Source organism: Pollachius pollachius (assembly GCF_949987615.1).
Source record: "Pollachius pollachius genome assembly, chromosome: 7".
NCBI lineage: Eukaryota > Metazoa > Chordata > Actinopteri > Gadiformes > Gadidae > Pollachius > Pollachius pollachius.
Window position 1 is genome coordinate 8,372,484 of NC_136940.1, and position 11,855 is coordinate 8,384,338.

Here is an 11,855-nt window from a genome sequence, read left to right on the forward strand (position 1 = left end):
GACGTGGATCAATAAGTGGCGTGCAATGTGGCGCGCAACACTCGCAGGCGAGCGCCTTTCTGAGATCGCACACGAGGCTTGGTTTCCCCCGGCAATGGAGCAAAACTGCCCGGCAACTCCCCGAGGTGGGCGAGCAGGAGATGTTACATGTGAGCTGGCTGTCAAAGCGATTTTGTCACGCCGCTCCCTCGCCGCTGTTTAGAGATGCTGACACACCGTGTTTGGGGTACCAATGTCTTGCTGGAAGTGATGGAGGCTTTTAGCCTTTTCTTTTTTTTTAACTCCCTTCATTCTGTCTTGGTGTTCAGTCAAGTGTTAAAATGCTTATTTTACTTGCCACAAGATGCACTTCCTGCCCGCTCTCTCCCCGATCAATTGTTCCTCTTACCTCCATTGTGTTTTACTCACATTCTGGTATTTGGCCCCGAGTACCAAGACAGGCTGAATGGACAGCCCAATGTCTATTCCTCCATTCCTTTTTTTTCCCTCTTATATTGTACTAAGTGCATTGAATGCCACAATTCTTGTTAGTTACTTAGCAACAGCTGATCTGCACTCCCCTGATAGAAACCAATTATAAGGTGATGTTGATATTGCATGATATTGCAGAAATAAACAAAACTTTGAGCTTCAAGATAAATACGGTGGATAAGGATAGTGGATCAGATTCTCCTTGTGGTCATTAAAGTTTCAGCGTCTGCCAGAGGGGGAATGAGGCAGCCACAGCATCGCCCGGATACATTTCCTTTCACTCAGGATCAATCCTTTACTGACAAAGAGCTCAGGTGCAGGTAAGGCAGGGCTCACCTGTGCCACGTTGGTTAGGTAACCTTCATCTGTTACTTGCATGGTTCAGTTTGGTTACCTGTACCATAGTAGTTAGGTCACCCTCACTTGCGCTAGAATGGTTAGGTAAGGCTCAATTATACCAGGTACAGATACAGAGGACTTTATGAATCCCGGGGGATGTAATTGACCTAACCATAATGGTTAGGTAACTTTCACCTGTACCACAATGCTTAGGTATGGCTCAGCTGTACCAGAACGCTTAGGTTTAGTAACTCACCGGTACCACAATACTTTGGTTTGGTAACCCTCACCTGTATCTATATGGTTGGTTAAGCCTCAGTTCTACTATAAGAGACTCAGGTGCATCTCTGCCCAGTCTATCTCTGCCTGTTTTAAGGTCCCCACATATCCAGTGTACCTCTGCCGCATATCTCTGCCCTGTGTTAAAGTCCCCGCGAAACCAGTAGCCTATATCTCTGCCCTCTGTTTAAGACCCCTGTACTTTCCAGTATATCCCTGCCCAGTGTTAAATTCCCCACGACTCCAGCATATCGCTGCCCAGCATCCCAACATTTTCTTGATCCTGCTGCAGCCTGCCGCATGACCACACGACCCCTGAAAGGGCATTAGCACAGGCTTCAGCAAACTCAACATCTGTGCCTCCTGGCTCCGCCACCGCACAAATCATTCATTAAATCAGAACACAAAAAGTAACTTTACTTGAATGCCTCACCATTAATATTTGATCATGGCTGAGAATAAATCTTTGTCGTTTTGTACATGTTCTCCTCCTGTGCTTGGCTTTGCCTTGTAGCTATTCTGCGTCCTGCACTCTCTCTCTCTCTCTCTTTTTGTGCTGTTGGGGTGTATAGCCGCACGCTTGGCTTGGTCATTTCTGAAATGGATCTTATGAATTTTTTAGATAGATTTATAGCTGCAATCAGGCCTGGTAAGGGGGATGACTTTCACAAAGCAATATCTTGCCTTGCCATGTTTGCTCTTGAATGCAGGTTTATGTAGACAAGGGGGAAGAGGTGTAACATCCATTATGACACATGCTAAACATGCAAATGCTTGCTTAGGGCACAGGACACTTTAATTACACGTGTTTTCCAATGTGTCATCACTCAAGAAAATGATACCCAAATTACATTGCTTCAGTGGTTTTGACTAAACCACTGATGTGTATTACATCCTGTATTTTTGGTCAATAAATGAATCATCATTTCAATGTTTATTATAACAGTAAGATAATGATTCAACTCACAGTCGAGTAACAGTATAACCATATTTAGATGTTTAAAAGCATATATATTTCATTGTATTTGTTTGTTAGGTAAACAAAGATTCATTCATGTGGCAAACTCCTTCCTTTACCTTCTTGTCATCGTTTCAACAAGATAACAACTACATAATCATCTAGATAACTAGAGACAAATCCTAAGCGATCTAGTGCTGTGTCTGGGGACAGTCATGTGGCTGTCAGACCCACTTTAAAAGGCTGTATAGTGCGCTCCCGCTCATCCCTTACATACCTCAACAGAATACTTGGTTATCAACCCTTTTAACCTTTTTAAGTGTATCCTTTTAATGTCACTCAGTATTCAAGTTTTATAAGGCAGAGATGACGCTTAAACGATTCTAACAAGGCTGAACGTAAAAGTGTTTTACAATTCTTTTGATACACCCACAGAATATGATAATGATTCATCCAGTATGTGTTTTGTGTGCAAACAAACAAACAAACATGTCCTAATGCAGTGTGGCGAGCAGAGGAATCTAGCTCTGTACAGCAGACCAGGGTCTTTGTTCCAGTGGGTGAAAGCTCACATCTAAACGGTGAGGTGATATGTAATGCTTAATGAACCGTGTAAATATGTCTTTAAATGAGCCAACACTAGCACCCCCACCCCCTTTGCTTTTATCGGCCTTGTGCTACTTGGCCCCTATTGGCCTCATGCTGTTCAGGGCCCCAGACCTTCCAAGCACAACCGGCCTAATGGAAAGCTTTCAGGGATGGACAGAGCTAAAATGTCCGCTCTCATTTGTCCTTTTGTGTGTGTGCGTGCGTGTGAGTGTTTGTAGGTGTGTGGTCACATTTATGGGCTTAGACAGGCTTTGGTATAAATATATAAATAAACCGATCCCCTCAGGGGTATCTACAAACACACACACACACACACACACAAACACACGCACACACACACATACACGCACACATAAACACCTTGGTCGCCGGACTGGCTCCCTGGGGTGTCAGTCTGTGATGGTAGCCAGGGGACATGCCATCATAACCAGGACAGGGGAAGAGCAAGTGGCCCTAAGCAGAAGCACCTCCACCTCACTGCCTTGAAATACAACTATAGAACTCATCTTGGGTTATCCTGCGCAAAACTAATATTAATAGAATACTCCATAATTGTGTTGCTTGAGAACAATAATCATTTGGATTTGGTAATTTGCATAACATTACCACTATATATTCCAAAAACGTTCATTAATGCTTATATTTAGAGTGAGGTTGGATGGTTAAGGTCAGCTTAGAGAAGCAATGCTCAATTGTGAATCATTTAAAAAAAAAACACACATCGCTGGTACACGTGTGCCACAACTGTGTGTGGCTAACAGTTTCCCTGCAGGGCTCAAAGTCTGCAGCCGCTGCCAGCCAAGTGAGGAACCCAGCTAGCAGGAGAGGGTGACAGGGCACTCGCAGCCTGTCACCTGCTTTGCCAGCGTCTCCTGTTATTATTTTTTTTCTTTCTTCCTTTCTTCTCTACCAGCGTCATTAATAATTTGTGGGGATGCCTTGCTGCCCGATGACAGCTGTGCAGTTAGCGTGGAGTCTATTTTTCAGATCAGGTGAATAATGAATAAGGGCTTGCAACAAAAGAGCCCTGTCCTACACAAGCTATTGCTGCTGTGTCGAGCGCACGGTGGCCAGCCAGCCTACCTGGCCACCGGGAAAAGGACAGGTGTGGAGCAAACTTCTCACTCCCATCTCCCTTGTTTCTCTATCACTTTAGCTATCATCTCTTTAATGTATACAAAAGTCAAGGAAAAAGTGTTGAATAATGTTCGTTTGTTTTTAACCGACAAATTTTGATACACCACCTGTAGTACTCCATCCGTCCCATTCTCGCACCTCAATCCTCATCATGGCAGATTTAAATCAGCTTTGCGATGGAAATCTGTGAGAGTCCTTTGAGTGGTGGCCTCTGCCCAACCTGCCAGACCTGTGTGAAATCTGCTGAACAGCACTGAGAGCAACCGCTGCACTATTATGACCGTACACAATACCCTCCAGCCCCGAGACAATAATCCCCACCGTCCTATCCTTATCCTGCCCATCTTTTCTCACCAGATGCCCTGAGTGCTGGAACCCTGGGCATGGAGATGGTGTTGACAGTGGCGGTTGCATCTATTCACTATTGGCAGGATGGGAATAAGACCCGCAAGCGAGGCATAGATGAGATTTATCAGGTTTAATCGTTTTGTTGATTTTGCTTCTGGTTGCTTTTGCAAAAAAAAAAAAAAAAGTTGGCCTTTGGTCTTGTCACATAGCCTACTGTTAACATTGGTAACAGAATTATTGTAGGCCTATACGTCTATTTTCTAAGGACTGTCTTTTTAAAAAAAAGGTCACAATCCTGTTTCTTGTAAGAACAATATGAAACTCAATACATCTCAATAGAATAGACATTTAATAGCCTACAGATCGGGTCTTTGCTAAAGTTCTTGAAGATGCAAAGAACTTCATCTAAGTCTGCCTCTAAAATATGTGCTTCATAATTCATGTTATTTCTGATTAATAATAAACGATCCAAAACCACTAAACGTGGAAGTCGAATTTAATTGCATAACTATGCCAGATATGTCAGGAAAACTTAATTCACTCACAGGCTGCGGCTAAACCCGTGTCTGGAAAAAGGCGCGCGTTTCTCTCATGGGGTGAAGCAGTGGCCTAGGCTTGGATTTGAATTTGAGATCGAGACTGCAATGCTCTGATTACTCACCAACTCAAATCGATTAAGCCAGTTTCTATTCATATTTCATATGCCTTTGGGCAGTGGAGTAATGCTTCACAACTCCACGGCCACACTCAAATCTAGCAGGGCCTAATGGCTCATGTGAACATTGGGCTGCAAGGCGCACCGCCGAGATTTATCTTGAAAAGCTCATTTTAGGGAATCAAAGCGTGCAATGGGCTTTTTGATAACGTAGGCAACAACTAATATGCTAATACTTCGAATATATCCACATGGTTATTTAAATATGTGCTAACATTGTAGGCTTTACAGTGAGTGAAGCCTGATTTAGCCCATTAACAAAGCAAAACGTAGGCCTCGAAATACCGAGCAAATAGCCCTAAGGCGAGAATCTAGAGTAAACATATTTGAAGCGTCATGGATTTGAGGTTTTCAAATGGAGAACACGCAACGCACAATATAGGACCGACCGTCTTTATTCAGAGGATCAAGCAGGCCGAAAGGAACAGTGTGAGACTTTTTTAAATAGTTGCATCAGGTTATCATTAGTTTAGTCGTTTAGCTAACAGTGCAATAGAAATATAATAGAAAACAGACAATAGAAATATAAAAAAACTAATCTCATTTCGTATTGCAGTGCTGCGGGTTTGTGGCTTCAGCTTATGAGGCCTTTTTCTTACCCTTTGTCTTTCCGGCTTGGGGTTTAAAAAATATTCATTTATTTTCGGAGGCCAGGATGTTGCAAGATCTTTTGGGGGGAACTCACGCATAAAAAATCCTCGTGAGTCACTGATTTCAATCAATGTCGAGAACAGCAAACTTCAATCTCCGACCTTTTATAAATAAGATAACTCAAATGGAATTTGATGCGGGGCCCGCAGTTGTACTCTGATCAATTTAAATTCATTGTCGTTAACACGAAATGATGATTGCCTATAGGCCAACTGTATTTTCTGCTAACACAGCTTCGAGCCCGCAGGTGCAGTTGACATTTGACCGGTTGCTTTTCCGGGATTTTTCTCGCGCAGTGACATAAACATCCAATATAAAGACAGTGTGCCCCCCCCCCCCCCCCCGAACCGAAGGTAGGCTATAGGAATGAATAGATTTGATCAAAATTTGAGAAAATAATTGCACGGTAAAAATCAACAACAAATAAAAGCATCTGGGGGGCTGTAGGGACGGTGTTTGACGTAAAAACAAAAGACGAGCCAAAACAAACAGTTCCTTAAAACACCTCGTGATAAACGAACTGCTGCTCATACAAGTTGAGCCACCAATAGAATGGGCTGAATGCGCTTCTTCAGACCCGCTTCCCGACGTAGCCCAAGTGGTGTGGACCAGTTGATTTAATTGTATTTTTTTATTTATTATTCCGATTTTTTTTCTTTGTGGGTTAGATAAAACGAGACACTTGATTTAAGTTAGGATAGGCCGCCTTCCTCTTTAAAGTAGCCTAAGCAAGATAGGTGACCACATACATACAAACTCACACACGAACACCCAAATGTCGTCAAAGAAATTTGGAAATGCGTATATGATCAGTTAGACTTGTTTATGCTTACACTGCTCATTTTATGAGGGATTCACTGAATCCAAAGAATTATATTGTTATTCATGAACCCCAATCCGATGTTAAAGCCTATACGTTGATGTTTGTGCTGTTGCTTTATCTCCGACTGACCGCACTCTAAATAATACAAATAAAAATACATTAGGGGACATCCTACTTATGTTTAACATTGAGATAATCTGATTTCTAATAGATTTAAGAACGAATCTGGCATTGGGTCGCCATTGACGTTATGTTAAATAACAGAAAACGAGTCCTCCTTCTCGGCTGAAGAACCTTGTCTGATTAATTATAGACGGACGTCCGACCGCACTCTTCCTCGCCCAGAGACGAGACCTTTCTGGAGACTTCACTCTCTGGTCTCCCGGCGTTTTGCACACAAATAGCCAACGGCGAAAGCGACTCCTGGCTATTACACATGACTTTGCACTTTGACAGTGCACTCAAAGTGCAATGCCCGGACACTGATCCCAAACTGTGTTGCTGTCTATCAGTTATTGATACAAAATGTCTGTAAGAAATGACGTTCCTTATAAAATCATCTAGCCTAAATAAAATCAACGAGTTCTAGATAATTGTATTACATATGAAATGCACGGACCACATGTGAGGTCGGATGTATTTTGGCTATTGGCGGTTAAAATAACAAGCCTATTTTTTTAAGGACAATAATCGGGTTACATTGTAGCCTAATTGTTTCTGTCCCATGGCTAATGATATTTAAATAGAAAACGTATAATTAGTTTTATTGTAATATTTAATTTAATTCAAACCAGCTGGCATCTCAGGATGTATATTGCAGTATACCACGTCAATAGCAGGCCTATATGGGAATATTTTTCAACAACACAATGTGCAAAAATGGAAACAGCATTGTTAAATGAGTGACCCTTATGTGTATTAAATCACACAGTCGTGTGTCTTGTTTTGCCCGCATTCCTCTCCACTGACAACAAACACCGATCTTTGGAGAGGCGCAGATTTCCGTGAGCTCCTCTTGCTGGAGCACCGATTGGGAGCGGGAGTGTCAATATTTTGGGTTCAGATCCACCCAAGGGAATTCAAACCAGCTTTGAAACATCATGGACACAACCGATTCCTCGAAGCCCATATATGGCTTTCCATAGCTTATCACTGGTTCTCTGTGGTATAGGCCAACATATTATAGTTTAGTGTTTCTGAATGTTCTCGTTATAAAGTTTTTGTTGTGGGGAGAGTTCATTTGAGGCCGTGCTGCGTCTCTTTGTGCCGCCTCAGGTCCACCTTGCGCTGGAAGCCCTTGCCGCAGAGGTCGCATCCGAATGGTTTGAATCCCGTGTGTTTCCGGCTGTGCGTTATGAGGTTGGAACTCTGACTGAAGGCTTTCCCGCACACTTGGCATTTATGCGGCTTCTCCCCTGGAAAAAATAAATTAAAAAAAATCATTACAAATCCTCCACTTTCGTACAATTAATGCACAGACGCGTCCAGGCCGCTTTACGCACAACGTTTGGGGAGGATACAAAGTGTATCTTATAGCGGCCTTGCCTGTGTGGATGAAGGTGTGCTTCTTCATGTCGGATTTCTGGTGGAACCTCTTTCCGCAGTACTGGCAGGGGTACGGCCGGGTGTCCGAGTGGATCAGGAGGTGCGTGGACAGTGTCGAAGACCGCTTGAAACTTTTACTGCAGATTTTGCAGTCAAAGCTTCTTTCCTGGAATCGGAGAGCAAAAACCATCAGGAATTATGTCTTAATTTAAATGTATATAATTCATGTATAATGCATGCAGTCGAGCGTTACAGTATAGGGCCTCTACATTGTTAATAGATCTATAGCCTACCTGTGAGTGCACCGCTTTGTGTTGTTCGAGGCTCACTGCGTGTCCGAAAGTCTTGCCGCAGTTGTCACACGCGTACGGCCGCGTCCCGCTGTGAGACCTTCGGACGTGGACCTCCAGACCGTGCGGGGTTGAAAACACCTTTAGAAAATAAAAAAAAGACAAGAAGCGGCATTAGAAAAATAATCCCCAAGTTTTGAATCAGAGACACTCGAAAACCTCAAAGGCAAATCTAAAAAAAGAGGAGCAGCCCTCCATACAATTCGACATTACCTTGCTGCATTTGACGCACTTGTACGCGCCGTTGAGGATGAGCCGCGAGCAGAGTATCTCGGACGGGGTCTTCAAGTGGTCCTGGGGGGGTCCGTGGAGGACCTCGTCGGGGAAGAACACCGGGGCTCGGTTGAACACACCAATGGTGGGCCTGTAGTCGCCGTAGTCCTCCTCTCCCGTCCTCTCCGCGAAGAGAGCCGCCTTGTTGGCGCTGTCCTCGTTAAAGGAAAGACACGCGCTTTGGTCCGACCCCGCGTCGTGGTGCTGGAAGCTCTGCTGCACCAGGTGCCTGAGGTCCGACCCCGAGTAGCTGTTCCAGGCGTACGGCCTGAAGGGCACCACGAAGGGCTGGGTCTCATCCACCAAAGGCGACAGGGATTTCTCCGAGTTCACTGAAGGGATGCAGAGACAAAGATGTGTAAACAGTTAATACGTCACCGCCACACACGTTTATTATAATCAAATTCAAATCATCAATAATAATCAAATCAAATAAAGCTATGGTCATTTATCTTCAAATCCGATAACCTTCAACGTATTATATGATAACAAAACATGTCATTATGTCAGTAAACGAACATATCAGGCCCAGTGAAGCAGGCCCGGGTCTTACCTGGGGACAGAGACGCGGAGGGATGGCGCCAGAAGTCGTCGTAGTCCGGGGATTGACACACGCTGTCCTCCCCGCTCAGCGGGGACTTGACGGGGGAATAACTCCCTTTATCAGCCGGGTGAGACCCCGGAGAAAGGCCGTACGGGTCCATCGAGTCTTCTGGGATCGTGTCTGCTTCTAGGAACAAAAATAAAGAAGAAAACGTGTGAACCACGTTATTCATTTATAGTTGATCTAGGCTATACGTCAACATATTCTATGCATATCATTACACCGGTTGTTGCTATTTAAACAACTGGAGCTATTCGTTAAATGAAGTACATTAGAACAATTGTTAATAGTATAATATTAGGCCAAGGAAAAATAATGCAATCTTAAAACTATAAGCATTTATACTAGGCTGATTGAATAATGACCCTATACCAATAACAGTTTGCCTTTAGGCCTATAACAGACATTGTGTTCAAATCATCATCATTCGATGATGATGATTTGATGGTCTCATATGAAGCACTTTGATTATTTGATTAATTTATGTCCTTTAATTATTATTGCACGTTCATGGTCGAATGCAGTTATGTTGCTGACGCTTTGTCCACACACTTCAAACACACGTCAAAAGCGTCAGCAAAATAATTGTGATGCAATGAAATAACGTCAATAATCAGTGGTTTTCTATCGTGTGAATAGGTCACATACTATATTAAACAAGGTATCATTGACAATGCGCTATATGAATTGAAGTGCATGTTTACCTGAACATATCTGTGCCAGTATGGTATCCAGCCGGCTGTAGTCCTCCTCCATGGTACGCGGTTGGTGGTAGCTGTGGGCCCGCTTGCTCTTCACCAGGAAAGACCGAGGCATCTTCTCCAGCAGACGGCCTATTAGAAAACAAATCTGTGATATTCCGGGGCAATCAGGGGCTCCTCTGTGCGATGCTGCAGTGAGTCTGAAAGGAGTCCAACGCCTCTGGTTTGTACCGCGGTTTCAATTGCTTTAAAAGATTGCACCGCAAACGGAGCATGCGCAGAGACGTGTGTCCGTTCAGGTGTGTGGTGAGGGGGGACAGGTGCCTTTAGAGTTTCAGCGCGCAGACCGCCTCCCGCGTGTCCTTGGTGCGTCGTGCGGAGGGGTGATCCCTCACAGCGCGGTGCGTCTCAACGGGGAGTTGCAATCAGGATAAGTGACAGGCCGCGTTATCACGCCGTTACCCAATCTGGAGGCACGGGGAGAAACGTGAGGCGAAGCGTCCATGTGTGTGTTTAAGTCATTCAGTCCTCAATGCCGTCAAAGGATTTAGAGAAGTAAAGCGCATATCTGATTAGGCTAATATAAGAAATGCGCTTCGGTTCCTTCATAGACGCTACAATAGGCTATGTTTATAATTCATTGGTCGTGACTAACGGAGATCGGTAGGCCTACTTAGGCCTAGAGTTTTTCGACAACTCTCTATCCTTTTTTTCTGCATTACACAACGCGTTTCAATGATAACGGGGGTGATGGACATGAACGAACTTAAAAAAATTAACTCCTAAACGCACGACCAGAACCAGGACTTCACTAATGTCACCCACGGTCTCTATCTCCCAGCGAAGCAGGAAATCACAGCCGCGCCTCGTTACACCCGCGCCGCGGGGGCGCCGTCCGGACCGCCTCCGATAAGCTATTCACATCATTCACACCATCACGCCGGGTTGCGTCCGACGCACCATGCGGCCAATGTGTCCCGACGCTTATCTTCCATAACACTCGTTTAAGACTTGTCGGATGATTCACAATATGTACATATTTTTTTGAAAGCTATAAGGATAGGCTACAGGCCTATTTTGTTCTTAAAACGCAGTGTAGTTTATAATTATTTTTCTTTTTGTTTGTTTGTTTGTTTTTATTTACAATTATAGGTTAAGCTCTATTAGACCAAGTAAGGCACAATGAAGACCCATGAATATATAAGGTAGGCCTACGCTTATTATAATCGTTTATTGCAGCACCCAAATACGCGCCCCTAAAATGCAAAGATATTAAAAATAAATCGCAATATTGCATTAATCAGGCTATTTTTAAGGGCTCGAATGGGTAGGCCTATTATTTCACGAAAATCATTTTAAATATGCAACGACGATGCAGCGTATATATGCCTTTAGAGTTAATAATCCAACAACAGACGCTCAATGTCACACTGGTAATGATCCAATAGACCTTTTTGTTTGCCAAAATAAATGAGAAAGACAGAATCGCCTTTTTAAACCTCAAGAACGAACTTCCTGAACACGACAATCACAGTAACCATAATCTGTGAGGAGGGGCTTTACAAAAACAGAAGCGCTCGTAATTTCATCACTCGTGTTGACGGGTGAATAAAACAATACACCCAAAGAGATCAGTTCATACGTTCTAAAATGAGTGTCCGTTTCAATGGGATTATGAAATTGGTTAATTTTGTCAACCATTTTGTCAATTTGGTAAAATAAAGATTGTTTAAATGCAGGCATCGCACCCTGCCATTGGATGTCAGTCTAAATGCAATACCGGTATGAAAATGAGGCAAAACCTTATCAAACATTTTATTAAAAATGCATCACACACAACAATCTCACCTTGCAGTGTGCGGTCTGGTTTTAGCGTTAGTGTTTGCGCACAATTCAACAAATACCTCCTTAACAAACCCCAACAAATAGGGAAATCATTGGCATTGATCAGCTACGCTTTCCATCAAAATAATAAGTCTCTTTTGAAAAGGGGCTTGGCCTTTACTGGTATAAATTCGTACCTTCATGTTTATGTGGTGGATAGGCATTGAT

General features: G+C 43.5%; 1 protein-coding gene across 1 annotated transcript; it reads right to left on the reverse strand.

Moving 5' to 3' along the window:
• Window positions 1-7,327: 7,327 nt before the first annotated feature.
• On the reverse strand, window positions 7,328-9,968 carry gfi1ab (growth factor independent 1A transcription repressor b). Its single transcript, XM_079740548.1, has 6 exons — window positions 9,807-9,968; window positions 9,052-9,228; window positions 8,439-8,830; window positions 8,169-8,306; window positions 7,876-8,041; window positions 7,328-7,745 (listed from the first exon to the last, which is right to left on the reverse strand). The coding sequence occupies exons 1-6, from the start codon at window positions 9,916-9,918 to the stop codon at window positions 7,567-7,569; spliced, it is 1,164 nt and encodes a 387-aa protein (XP_079596674.1). The 5' UTR covers window positions 9,919-9,968; the 3' UTR covers window positions 7,328-7,566.
• Window positions 9,969-11,855: the final 1,887 nt, after the last annotated feature.

Bases quoted from the DNA above. Each gene is read 5' to 3' on its own strand.
- gfi1ab (XM_079740548.1), bottom strand. From the start codon at position 9,918: ATGCCTCGGTCTTTCCTGGTGAAGAGCAAGCGGGCCCACAGCTACCAC. The intron at 9,229-9,806 runs GTAAACATGCAC...TTTTGTTCCTAG, and splicing joins ACTGGCACAGATATGTTCAG to AAGCAGACACGATCCCAGAA. The intron at 8,042-8,168 runs GTAGGCTATAGA...CTCCGATTCCAG, and splicing joins ACAAAGCGGTGCACTCACAG to GAAAGAAGCTTTGACTGCAA.